Source organism: Ursus americanus, chromosome 10 (genome assembly GCF_024610735.1).
Source record: "Ursus americanus isolate L20-20 chromosome 10, mUrsAme1.1.p, whole genome shotgun sequence".
In the NCBI taxonomy this organism is placed as follows: domain Eukaryota; kingdom Metazoa; phylum Chordata; class Mammalia; order Carnivora; family Ursidae; genus Ursus; species Ursus americanus.
The window spans coordinates 77,731,544-77,746,151 of NC_142136.1; the positions used below are offsets into that span (position 1 = coordinate 77,731,544).

Genomic DNA, 14,608 nt, shown 5'->3' on the forward strand with positions numbered 1-14,608 from the left:
TACAAGTGTGGTCCCAGGGACCAGGAGAATCAGCCTTATGCTGATTGGCAGTGCAGAACCTCAGAACACACACCTGATCAAATCAATCTGCCCATTTTAACACGATCCCAGGGGATTTGAATGGGTGAGTGCACATTGTGTGAGAAGCACTGACATATACGGAAACTTTGAGAAATTTCACCCTTTTACAGTACCTGATGCTGGTGCAGCACAAAAATGTGAGAGCTGTGTTTTGCATTCTCTTAACCAGCTCTAGAAAATTAACTTTGGAGAGTCATTCTCAAAGCTGGTCCCTAGACCATCTGGGAGCGTAAGAATGCACATTCTCAGGTCCAGCTACTGAACAGAAACTTGGGGGTGGGATCCAGCAATGCAGTATTTTATTTTTAAAAACCCTCCAGGTAGGGGCGCCTGGCTGGCCCAGTCAGTAGAGCATGTGACTCTTTCTGGGTCCAGAGTTCAAGCTGTATTACTTTTTAAAAATAAGGGGGGATCATGGTGGGTGGCTCAGTCGGTTGAGTGACACTTGATCTCATCTCAGGTCTTGATCTCATGGTCGTGAATTGGAGCCCTGCATTGGCCTATTTAAAAAAAAAAAAAGATGAGAAAATAAAAGCCATCCAGGTGAACTGTTTTCTATTGGAGAACCACCAACCAAGGGAAATTACTAAAAAATTAGAATCGCCTTTTGAAATTAGAAAATTACTTTGTAAATACTCTGTAGACCTTTTGTTGGTATTAAATTTTCGAATTGCTTTATTTGTAAACCCCTTAAATAAAATTTGAAGATTTAATCTCAAAATATGTGGGTAGGGGGAAAAACTTTAATGTGGAGAGGCTAACTGCGCCACAGATCAAAGCTGTGGCATTATGTGGTATCAGAGATCTTATAATCTTGTCAAGTGGATCTGTCATTGGAACTTTAGGATTTTGAATTTTGGTAAGAGATGAATAGTGTTTATTTAAAATAACTGCTTTTCATTACAGATTTTCTGGTCAGCAGAAAACATTTCAGGAAGATACTTTTATTAAGTTTACAGAAGTTAATAAAATGCAGAAGTTCTTATTAAAAATTGGGTATCTTTAGGTTATCCTTTGAAACAGTGGTTCTCATGTTTTCTCGGGAGGTTTCTTAGAACACAGACTGCAGACCCACCATTTGTGATTTAGAAGGCCTGAGAGTCCTCATTTCTAACAGCTGGTGTTGCTCTGGTGTGGGGACTGCATTTTCAGAACTACTGCTTTTTAAACATTAACGTATTTAACTCTTCTGGCACTTAAACTCTAGAGGAGCTCACAACAAAATACTAATTCCAGAGGTGGATTACTGAAGAAAATTTTATAGGTTCCACATATTAATTCAGTTCTTGAATATTTTTTAGGTCTGTTCCTCAGTGACTCTAGCCCCGCACATTATTTCCTTTGTAACTGAAGCTTCTATTTCCAATAGAAAATATACAATAAATACTAATTTGTTTGCTAACAAAGAATTTATCTTTTTTTCAGGTCACTTTTGTGAGAGAAATGCTTTTAAAGACAAAGGGGAAACAAGACAGAAAACAAATCTCATTTCATTTGTGAATTTATTTCTTCATATAAACAACTTATGGATGTATGAGTAATCCTAACATTTCACATTATGCTTCATGGAGTTTTCTTTGGTTAAAATAATATCTGGAATACGGCGAACTTCCCTTTTCATTCAGGTGTGTTGTTGTTGATCAAGATGTCTACCTACCCCTTGGTGCAGTCTTGCCATGGAAGTAGTATGGTGTGTCACCCAAAAACACAGAATAACCAACAAACTTCCCTTTCAACTCCCTGTAAGTTGGAACCATTAGAGGGAGGGATTTTTTTTTTTACCACCCCACCTGGCCTGCAATTTTGGGTCAGTCCCCAAGATAAGGAGCTACTCGTGGAATTTGGCATCGTTGTGAGAAAGATTATGTTTTACTAAAGCCATATGTATTTTTTAGCTCAAAAAAAGCAAAAAATGGATATGAGCAAGGCAGCGTGTGTTGTAATGGAAAATTACTTTCTTCCAAGTTAAACTGATGCCCAGTATTAGGGTTAGATTCCAGCTGAGGTCCTTGGGAGCTTCGGATGTTGGCAGGGGACTATTTCCCGACTTTAATTTGGTCCTTATTTGTGACTCATTGTAATTACAATTTTCTACCTTACTAGTAATGCTCTTCTGTACTTGGAGGGAGATGTAAGGCTTAGAAATCCCAGATTTGGTCTGAAAGCATTATCTGCAAGTCAGCACAGGATGGAGGAACACTGTGGGTTCCATCAATGGTTCTCTGCATTTACCTAGCCAACGCTTGGGCCAATAAAGCTTTAAAAATTCAAAACAATTTTAGGGGTTTATATAGTTTTAGGCTATTAAACATTAACTGCATAAAATATTAAAATTGTCCAAATTCTTTTTCATAAACCACTTTTTGATAATTCTGGTGTATGTTTCCTTCTTTTTCCTGGTCTTGACTAATCATCCTCCTTGAGACACTACACTTGCATGGTAAATGCTTTATCAGGTCCTTTCACTGTTCACATTCTGGATGCTAAGACTTTTTCCAGCAGTAATACATTATTTTGAAAGCTACCAGTATAACAACACTTGTCAGTTCTAAAAGCACCTGAGCTTCAAATTGCAAACTCCTGACATTTCACTGAATAAGATGGGAATGACTTAGGAAGACAGTGTATGCAAATAACCTGTTCTCAGAGCGAAACCAAACTCCCTAACTGTAGCTGTTCAACATTTGAGTAGTTTGGGTACTGGATGCTGCTTTTTGGTATACTGTTGCAGGTAAAAAAGCATGTATAATGTGCTTTCTACTACAGCCCTACTCATTAGAGTGGACCAGATCTGAATATAGAGAAATTAATTGAATAACCCAATTATGTTGTCCTTACTGCCATATGCACCGGAAAGGAGTGTGATTTTTTTTTTTTTAAATTGTTAGAGAAAGAGAGCACGCGACTGGCCTAAGGGTGGTGAGGGGTAGAGGGAGAGGGACAAGCAGACTCCCGCTGAGCAGGGAGCCCTACGTGAGGCTCGAACTCAGGACCCCAAGGTCACGACCTGAGCCAAGGCAGATATTAACCAACTGAGCCACCCAGGTGCCCCTTAATTTTTTTTTTAAGTTAAGAAAAAATTGAAATAAAGATGTGTACTATTTGCTTTTCTCAGTCTGGCTGAACAATGATGCATCCCATTTTTGGTGATCTGCTTAATGATAAGATTGCCTATGGCCTAGATATAAAGCTCAGTTATGTATTCTATATTGTATATACTTTCTAAGACTGCTTTGGTTTTGACCTATAGTACTAAAGAAATCTGTAAACCTTCTAAGGTGCTGCTTGAGAGTTGCTTTGTTTTCCAGAGAAACCATGGCTCAAGCTTTGTACACATTTTATTTAAATGTCAAAGTGGCAGCATTATCAGTATCTGATGGAATTAGCTGCCTCATCAGAGAACCAGCAAGAAAGCAATGAAGTGCGAGTCTCTAGACGATTCAAGTCTTCTCCATCCTTAGGAAACCAGAACTTTCAGAGTAGACAGGTGTGCTTTACATCTGGCTATAGAGAAGCTATAGTTTAGAACAAAAGGTATTAAATTGTGTGGCTCTACTTTCTCTTCCTAGTAGACACAACTGTTTACATAATTTACTACCACATCTGGCATAAAACTGGTAGAAGTCGAGATGGACAACTCAAAGGTTGTGTTACCCCAAATAATCTCACACTTTTATCTTTCTTCCTTGACCCTGCTTTCTGTGACAATAACTCGCTCAATTTCCCCATGATTAATAGTTTCTTAATCTGTCACAAGTTTTTTTTTTTTAATCCTTGCTGACTTCCCAGTGTGTATTCCTTAACTTCTAAAGGAATTATTCATCAGATTTTCTACTGGATTTCTAGCCTGGCCTTCCCTCTTGGATAAACAGCACATCGCCTTTTAATGCGTGCTTGTAAAGCTGATACTATCTTAAGCATGATTTTGAGAACAGAAATTTTCTTTAAAAACCCATTTCTCTTATGCATTATTTGAACGTACTATCTCCCTGACTGTTCCTGATCCACCACCACTGCTCACGCAAAACGCATTAACTTTTCTCCTAGAAAGCTATGAAGTTAGATACAGTACCAGTCATACATGATTCAGTATAGATGAAAAAATTCCAATCCCAGCCATCATTTAGCTAAAAAATTACACATTAGTATCCCCCTTGTTTTGAAGTCCTGAGACTTGAGATACCAAAAAAAAAAAAAAAAAATAGACCAACATTTGGTGTTTTATTGAGAACAATGTAGGAAAAGGCAATATGTAAAGTAAAAATGGCTCTCTGAAATGTCTGTACAATGTATGTGGTCTACCATATACGACATTCTGAAAAATTTCATTAAAATTATAAATTATAAAACCAATCCGGAACTAAATAATTTTACACATCTCCATAGTCCAGACTGAGTTTGACTTCTTAGTTTGCCAAATATTTCTTAAGAGACTATGAGAGACCTGTGGGGAGTCTCTAGAAGCAGTAACTCTTCACACGAGGCACACTGTGGCAGATAAACCTCGGCTGGCTTCCCACTGTTCATAGTAAGGGCACAGGATCTGGCTTTTGAAAATTACTTGATGGATTCCAAGAACAAGTATAAAAGTCCACAAGTAATATCTTCTTTTAGGCCCCCTACTGTCCTGGCTTATATATTTTTTGCTGTATTTTAGATTCCGATTTATCTTTTCGAAGAATAAGGATAACTTCAAATACACGAAGTTGTCACCTCCAATTCAGGATCTGTGGCAACTGCATATTACAAACAGCTCAGACCTCCTCCCTCAAATCTGCCTACCAAGTTAGAAAGTCATCCTTCAGGGGCAGCAAATTCACACCTTAATTAGTGCTTTGGTAACTTGAGTATCACATACACACTTAATTGTTTTTAACACAGAAATTCACCAGGGCTAGTAGAAAATTTCAAGTTAGAAAAAAGACTTTTAATTTTCTTAAATAATCCTCCTGTATACCATTCCACATTGTGGAAAACCTGAATTATGCAGTCTGGAGACAACATCGAGATTTCAGAACACTGGCACAAATACTTACATCTATATTTTATAATATATTAGAACCACCATGTCCTGTCTTAGAGCCTGTAACAGATAACAGGCCTGAAACTGCAAAAGAGTTACAGATGAAATGTCAAATCTGGAGGTGTCAGCTGTGCCAGAGTCCCAAAACAGGTCTGGAAATAACTCCATCCCAACTCTCCGTTCCGTCACTGCAGCTGTACTCTGTATGCACCTATTAGCAGCTTAACCTGTTGAAAGAAAATAGGCACAAGTATCAGTACAGATACCTCTGCAGAGTTCCCCTTTCTTAGAAGAGGGAAAACACTCACACAACCAAGATTTGTCTGTCTTATTTGGCAATGTTCTCAAATTGGTTATCAAATCAGGGTCTTAGGTTATCACTTTTAATAAAAAATCCAAGTGCTTATGATTTGATTTTTAGATTATTATAGTAAATAACTACTATTTCTTGCATAGACTTTTGGCCCGGCTTCAATGTTAAGTGAACAGCCTAGAGACATACGTAAAATGTCATACATTAAATAACAAAGGCAGAATACAGCTCCGACGGCTCAGTACCGGAGAGATGCATCCTTACCATCAGTCCCTTTCTTGACACACAATTTATGTCTAACACATCTGTAGATTCCGGTGCGCTGCTATCCAGAGAGCACTTGTCTCCAGGACAGGCACACCAGGAACACAGCATTCTCGGAAGTTTTTTCTGCTGTTGCTGATGGAATCTGGAGTAGCAATAGGAGTAGCTGCACTAAATGTGAGGAAAGGATTTTCACCTTGGCAGAAGGCGCTTCCGTCAACCTTATGAAGAGTTTATTGAGGCCTGCAGCAGGGCTGAACGAGTAAACAAAATGACTATCCTACGGAGAGAGACCAACCAGTCAGTGTTTCCTCAGACAAAATTCGACATCTGAGAGCATCACTGTATCTTAACAGAAACATTTCAGATTCCAATGATGTAAAACAGAAAACAAGTTTTATACTTTATATAGATCAGTTTGCTGTGATTAGTTTTCTCTTGATTTATTAAAAAGATACAAATGACAAAAAAGCTTGTAAAATTTAGCTGCAAAAACAGCATCCAGATAAATCTGTAGGATTAGCATGTATGCAGCCATATACAGCATCAGTGTTAAAAAATCTTCATAAACAGTTGATTTTGCTTAATTCAGCCTAAGGAAAGAATTCTAAGTATAGAAAAGGAAACATACACAAAGATTCTTTAAGACCCTTTCTGTTAAAAAAAATTTATATACCCACTAATACATTATTATAAATCAAAATTACAATATGATGGTTAACTAAAGCTACATACATTAAAACTAAGCATAAATACACCCATGTTCTAGGTACTGGAAGCACAGAATGGGTATACTTTTAAAATTTCCTAAATTTCCTTTAGGTGAATGTTTGTAATTATAATGGTGGGAAAATGCAGAATATTTAAAATCAGTATGTTGCTTATACCTTAAGAATTTATATTCAGAATGCACTAAGACATTATGGTAAATATAACTTAAGGCATATATATCAAACATGAGAAATCCAAATTCTTATGACAAAATTTTGGATAATTTTACTTTAGAATTATGGGTTATTGCCTCATTTCCAACTGGCTTAATTATAATTAACATATTTTATTAAAACACACAACTAAAAGTCATCTGTGCTTCTGGATTAGAAGAATGTTAATGAACTACAGAAAATCTTACCAGAAAAACTGGAAGTTGAAATTTATCATTTAAAACTACAGCTTGTACACTACACGGTCCACAGAGCCGAGCAATAACTTCTTTACCCAAAAAGTTGGCATGGAAAATAAACAGCAGGATGCCAGAGCCTGAATAAGGGAGATATAAACATAGATTTTAATACCAATCCTACCATGGCCACCTTTCAACTCTGAGGAAGGCGCACCTGTACAAGTTGGGAGCAGTCCCCTCAGTAAGCCTGGTGGTGCACACCCACCTGGTGCCCACTCACACCAATGAGTCCAATTTCAAAACCTGGTGTTACCTAGCATTTTTCAAACCACAGGGACCCCTTTTATTTTTTGTCCCAAGTAATCCCTACTGACAACTCATGGAACAAATTTTTAAAAGAGAAGAAAGAGAAATTAGGGAAGCGATTCCATTTACAATAGCACCAAAAACCGTATCTTGGAATAAACTTAACCAGAGAGGTAAAGGATCAATACTCTAGAAACTACAGAGCATTGATGAAAGACATTGAAGAAGACACAAAAAGATAGAAAAACATTCCATGCTCATGGATCAGAAGAATAAACATACTTAAAATGTCCATGCTACCCAGAGCAATCTACACTTTCAACACCATCCCGATCAAAATACAACGCCATTTTTCAAAGAGCTGGAACAAACAATCCTAAAATTTGTGTGGAACTAGAAAAGACCCTGAATTGCCAAGGAAATGTTGAAAAAGATAAACAAGGCTAGGGGCATCATGTTGCCTGATTTCAAGCTATACTACAAAGCTGTGTTCACAAAGACAGCATGGTACTGGCACAAAAACAGACACATAGACCAATGGGACAGAATAGAGAGCCTGGAAATGGACCCTCAGCTCTATGGTCAACTAATCTTTGACAAAGCAGGAAAAAACATCTGGTGGGAAAAAGACAGTCTCTTCAATAAATGGTGCTGGAAAAATTGGACAGCTACATGCAAAAGAATGAAACTTGACCACTCTCTCACACCATACACAAAGATAAACTCCAAATGGATGAAAGACCTCGATGTGAGACAGGAATCCATCAAAATCATAGAGGAGAACATAGGCAGCAACCTCTACGACATCAGCCACAGCAACCATTTTCATGACACGTTTCCAAAGGCAAGGGAAGCAAAAGAAAAAATGAACTTTTGGGACTCCATCAAGATAAAAAGCTGCTGCACAGCAAAGGAAACAGTCATCAAAACTAAGGCAGCCCACAGAATGGGAGAAGATATTTGCAAATGAAACTACAGATAAAAGGTATCCAAGATCTATAAAGAACTTCTCAAACTCAATACATGAGAAACAAATAATCAAATCAAAAAGGGGCAGAAGATATGACCAGACACTTTTCCAATGAAGACACACAGATGGCTAACAGACATGATAAAATGTTCAACATCATTAGCCATCAGGGAAATTCAAATCAAAACCACAGTGAGATACCGCCTTACACCAGTTAGAATGGCAAAAATTGACAAGGCAAGAAACAACAAATGTTGGAGAGGATGTGGAGAAAGAGGATCCCTCCTACATTGTTGGTGGCAATGCAAGTTGGTACAGCCACTCTGGAAAACCGTGTGGAGGTCCCTTAAAAAGTTAAAAATAGGGCTGCCCTATGACCCAGCAATTGCACTACTGGGTATTTACCCCAAAGATACAGAGAGGGGCCATATGCACCCCAATGTTCATAGCAGCATTGTCCACAATAGCTAAACTCTGGAAGGAGCCGAGATGCCCTTCAACAGACGAATGGATAAAGAAGATGTGGTCCATATATACAATGGAATATTACTCAGCCTTCAGAAAGAACAATTACCCAACATTTGTAGCAACATGGATGGGACTGGAGGAGATTATGCTAAGTGAAATAAGTCAAGCTGAGAAAGAAATATCATATGGTTTCACTCATTTGTGGAACATAAGGAATAGCAGGGAGAAGGAAGGGAAGAATGAAGGGGATAAACAGAAGGGGGAATGAACCACGAGAGACTATGGACTCTGGAAAACAAACTGAGGGCTTCGGCGGGGGGGGGATGAGGGAATGGGATAGACTGGTGATGGGTAGTAAGGAGGGCACATATTGCATGGAGCACTGGGTGTTATATGCAAACAACGAATCATGGAACAGTACATCAAAAACTGATGATGTACTGTATGGTGACTAACATAATAAAAAATTAAAAATAAATTTAAAAAAGTTGCTGCTGAGTGTGAAAATGTCCATGGAAGCAAACTTCTATGGTGGTTCTCTCTGGTGTGGGTTTGAGTGACTGTCATTTTCTTCTATATAGTATTTTGCCTTTTCCAAATTTTCTGATTAACACCAAAACTTATTTTGGGGGGGGAACCATGAGATTTGAAGCTTCCACTGAATATCCAAAATATTCTGCATGACTCATTTTTCTCAACAAAGTCATACTTCTGGTGTAATAGAAAATAGATACATGGGGGAAGAGTTAAGATGGCAGAGGAGTAGGGGACCCCTTTTTCAGCCGGTCCCCTGAGTCGAGCTGGATAGGTACCAGACCAGCCTAAATAACCACGGAATCAGCCTGAGACGCAGGAAGATACATCTGGATCTCTACAAATGAACATCTCCAGTGCTAAGGGGAGCCGTGAAACCGCGCACAGATATCGGAAGATAAACGGAAGGGGGAGGGAGCCGCCGTGTTCGGGCGTCGGGAAGCGGCAGCCACCTGCACGGGAGAGCGGGCGGACTCACGGACGGCACCCGCGAGAGAGCAGACTGAGACCGGTGAGCCGGGAGCGCGTGCCACCAGGCATCTCGAAGAACACCGGAATCCCGGTGTGCTCACGGGATCCAGACTGAGACCGAGCTCCCGGAGTGCGCGCGGGGTGGCTGGCGGCGTTAGAAACACAAAGGACAGAGACGCGCCGGCCCTGGAAGTGAGGGCTGGGACGCCGGGTGTGGGGCGCACATCCCGGGACGCTGCAGGGTTGAGCAGCACCAACAGTAACAGAGTTAAAGTGGCCAGAATATCACTGGAGAACGGGCCGCAATCCCTCTGTTCCGTGACAATTCAGCCTCTGCTGCTCTGACTCTCAGAAGAGGCACAGCAAACGGCCAGGGAAAGCCGCCAGAGAACAAAAGCCTGGAAATACCGGCTCACAGCGTGCCCATCCCCATCACCCCTCGCAGGGGACACGGGAGACTCTACCCAAACAGGGTTGCCTGAGTATCGGTGCGGCAGGCCCCTCCCCCAGAACACAGAAGGCAGGCTGAAAAATCAAGAAGCCCACAACTCGGTATGCCTGGGTGGCGCAGTCACTGAGCGCCTGTCATCGGCTTAGGGCGTGATCCCGGCGTTCCGGAAAGGAGTCCCTCATCCGGCTCCTCCGCTGGGAGCCTGCTTCTTCCTCTCCCACTCCCCTGCTTCTGTTCCCTCTCTCGCTGGTTGACTGCCACATAAATAAATAAATAAAATCTTTAAAGAAGAAGCCCACATCCCTAAGATCCCTATAAAACAAGGGGCACGGCCTGGGACCCAGTCAATAATTTGGGCTCTGGACAACCCCGCAACCTCTCCTCATCAGAATGACAAGAAGGAGAAGCCCCCCCCCCCCCAGCAAAGAAAAGACAGTGAGTCTGTGGCCTCTGCCACAGAAATAATGGATATGGATGTAACCAAATTATCAGAAATGGAATTCAGAGTAACGATGGTCAAAATGATGAGTAGAACTGAAAAAAGTATTAATGAAAAGGTTACTGAGAATATAGAATCCCTAAGGACAGAAATGAGAGCGAATCTGACAGAAATTAAAAATTCTATGAGCCAAATGCAGGCAAAACTAGAGACTCTGACAGCCAGGGTCACAGAAGCAGAGGAACGGGTGAGTGAACTGGACGATGGGTTAATAGAGGAAAAAACCAAAATAGAAGATGCTTTAAAAAAATCCAAGCCCATGAATGTAGGTTACGGGAGATTACTGACTCAATGAAACAATCCAATGTGATCCAATGTTAGAATCATCAGCATCCCCGAGGGGGTGGAGAAAAACAGAGGTCTAGAAGAGATATTTGAACAAATTGTAGCTGAAAACTTCCCTAATCTAGCACGGGAAACAAACATTCGTGTCCAAGAGGCAGAGAGGACCCCTCCCAAGCTCAACCACGACAAACCTACGCCACGTCACGTCATAGTACAATTCGCAAATATTAGATCCAAGGATACAGTACTGAAAGCGGCCAGGGCAAAGAAATTTCTCACGTACCAAGGCAAAGGCATCAGAATTACGTCAGACCTGTCTACACAGACCTGGAATGAGAGAAAGGGTTGGGGGAGCATATTTAAAGCTCTTTCAGAGAAAAACATGCAGCCAAGGATCCTTTATCCAGCAAGGCTGTCATTCAGAATTGATGGAGAAATAAAGACATTTCAGAATCGCCAGTCACTAACCAATTTCGTAACCACGAAACCAGCCCTACAGGAGATATTAAAGGGGGTTCTATAAAAGTAAAAAGGCCCCAAGAGTGATACAGAACAGAAAGTCACAGCCAATACAAACAAAGACTTTACTGGCAACATGGCATCATTAAAATTCTATCTCTCAGTTCTTAGTGCCAATGTAAATGGTTTGAACACTCCCATATACGCCACAGGGTTGCAGATTGGATAAAAAGAAATGACCCATCCATTTGCTGTCTACAAGAGACTCATTTCGAACCCAAAGATGCATTCAGACTGAGAGTAAGGGGATGGAGTACCATCTTTCACGCAAATGGACCTCAAAAGAAAGCTGGGGTAGCAATTCTCATATCAGATAAATTGGATTTTAAACTACAGATTATAGTTAGAGACGCAGAAGGGCACTATATTATTCTTAAGGGAAGTATTCAACAAGTGCATATGACAATTATAAATATATATGCCCCCAACAGGGGAGCAGAGCAGCAAGATACACAAGCCAACTCTTAACCAGAAATAAAGAGACATATAAATAAAAATACACTAATAGTAGGGGACGTCAACACTCCACTATCAGAAATAGACAGAACACCCTGGCAAACACTAAGCAAAGAATCAAAGGCTTTGAATGCCATACTCGACGAGTTGGACCTCATAGATATATATAGAACACTACACCCCAGAACCAAAGAATACTCATTCTATTCTAATGCCCATGGAACAGTCTCAAGAATAGACCATGTTCTGGGACACAAAACAGGTCTCAGCCGATACCAAAAGATTGAAATTATCCCCTGCATATTCTCAGACCACAACGCTCTGAAATTGGAACTCAACCACAAGGAAAAATTTGGAAGAAACTCAAACACTTGGAGACTAAGAACCATCCTGCTCAGGAATGACTCGATAAACCAGGAAATCAAAAATCAAATTAAACAATTTATGGAGACCAATGAGAATGAAAATACAACAGTCCAAAACCTATGGGATACTGCAAAGGCAGTCCTAAGGGGGAAATACATAGCCATCCAAGCCTCACTCAAAAGAATAGAAAAATCTAAAATGCAGTTTTTATATTCTCACCTCAAGAAACTGGAACAGCAACAGAGGGACAGGCCTAATCCACGCACGAGGAAGCAGCTGACCAAGATTAGAGCTGAAATCAATCAAGCAGAAACCAGAAGTACAGTAGAGCAGATCAACAGGACTAGAAGCTGGTTCTTGGAGAGAATCAATAAAATTGACAGACCACTGGCAAGACTTATCCAAAAGAAAAGAGAAAGGACCCAGATTATTAAAATTATGAATGAAAAAGGAGAGGTCATGACGAACACCATTGAAATTGGAAGGATAATCAGAAATTTTTATCAACAGCTTTATGCCAATAAACTAAGCAATCTGGAAGAGATGGAATCCTTCCTGGAAACCTTATATAAACTACCAAGACTGAAACAGGAAGAAATTGATTTCTTAAACAGGCCAATTAATTATGAATAGATTGAGTCAGTGATAAACAACCTTCCAAATAACAAAACTCCAGGCCCGGACGGTTTTCCTGGGGAATTCTACCAAACATTCAAAGAAGAAATAATACCTATTCTCCTAAAGCTATTTCAAAAAATAGAAACAGAAGGAAAGCTACCAAACTCATTCTATGAAGCCAATATTACCTTGATCCCCAAACCAGGCAAAGACCCCCTCAAAAAGGAGAATTACAGACCGATTTCCCTAATGAATATGGACGCCAAAATCCTGAACAAGATACTTGCTAATAGAATCCAACAGTACATTAAAAGGATTATCCATTACGATCAAGTGGGATTCATACCTGGGATGCAAGCGTGGTTCAATATTTGCAAACCAATCAGCGTGATACATCATATCAACAAGAAAAGACTCAGGAACCATATGATCGTCTCAATCGATGCCGAAAAAGCATTTAACAAATACAGCATCCTTTCCTGATTAAAACCCTTCAGAGTGTAGGAATAGAGGGTACATTTCTCAATCTCATAAAAGCCATCTATGAAAAGCCTACTGCAAATATTATTCTCAATGGGGAAAAGCTGGAAGCCTTTCCCTTAAGATCAGGAACACGACAAGGATGCCCACTCTCGCCACTATTATTTAACATTGTACTAGAAGTCCTTGCAACAGCAATCAGACAACAAAAAGGGATCAAAGGTATTCAAATCGGCAAAGAAGAAGTCAAAATGTCTCTCTTCGCAGATGACATGATACTCTATATGGAAAACCCAAAAGAAGCCACTCCCAAACTATTAGAAGTTATAGAGCAATTCAGTAACGTGGCGGGATACAAAATCAATGCTCAGAAATCAGTTGCATTTCTATACACGAATAACGAGACTGAAGAAAGAGAAATTAGGGAATCCATCCCATTTACAATAGCACCAAAAACCATACGTTACCTTGGAATTAACTTAACCAGAGACGTAAAGGACCTATATTCTAGAGACTATAAATCACTCTTGAAAGACATTGAGGAAGACATAAAAAGATGGAAAGATATTCCATGCTCATGGATTGGAAGAATTAACATAGTTAAAATGTCCATGCTACCCAGAGCAATCTACACTTTCAATGCTATCCCGATCAAAATACCGAGGACATTTTTCAAAGAACTGGAACAAATAGTCCTTAAATTTGTATGGAAACAGAAAAGGCCCCGAATCTCCAAGGAACTGTTGAAAAGGAAAAACCAAGCTGGGGGCATCACAATGCCGGGTTTCGAGCTGTACTACAAAGCTGTGATCACAAAGACAGCATGGTACTGGCACAAAAACAGACACATAGACCAATGGAACAGAATAGAGAGCCCAGAAATGGACCCTCAGCTCTTTGGGCAACTAATATTTGATAAAGCAGGAAAAAACATCCGGTGGGAAAAAGACAGTCTCTTCAATAAATGGTGCTGGGAAAATTGGACAGCTACATGCAAAAGAATGAAACTTGACCACTCTCTCACACCATACACAAAAATAAACTCCAAATGGATGAAAGACCTCGATGTGAGACAGGAATCCATCAAAATTCTAGAGGAGAACATAGGCAGCAACCTCTACGACATCGGCCAAAGCAACCTTTTTCATGATACATCCCCAAAGGCAAGAGAAACAAAAGATAAAATGAATTTATGGGACTTCATCAAGATTAAAAGTTTCTGCACAGCCAAGGAAACAGTCAGAAAAACTAAGAGGCAGCCCACGGAATGGGAGAAGATATTTGCAAATAACACTACAGATAAAGGACTGGTATCCAAGATCTACAAAGAACTTCTCAAACTCAGTACACGAGAAACAAATAAACAAATCATAAAATGGGC

At 40.1% G+C, this 14,608-nt stretch overlaps 1 protein-coding gene across 1 annotated transcript in view; it reads right to left on the reverse strand.

Moving 5' to 3' along the window:
* Window positions 1–4,265: 4,265 nt before the first annotated feature.
* The window catches only part of MPHOSPH8 (M-phase phosphoprotein 8), a 68,018-nt gene continuing 57,675 nt past the window's right edge, over window positions 4,266–14,608 (reverse strand). The window contains exons 12-14 of the mRNA XM_045797149.2: window positions 6,814–6,941; window positions 5,878–5,961; window positions 4,266–5,331 (exon numbers count right to left, since the gene is read on the reverse strand). Of these exons, the coding sequence (XP_045653105.1) occupies window positions 5,290–5,331; window positions 5,878–5,961; window positions 6,814–6,941 (254 nt within the window). The 3' untranslated portion in view covers window positions 4,266–5,289. The remainder of the gene's footprint in view (window positions 5,332–5,877; window positions 5,962–6,813; window positions 6,942–14,608) is intronic.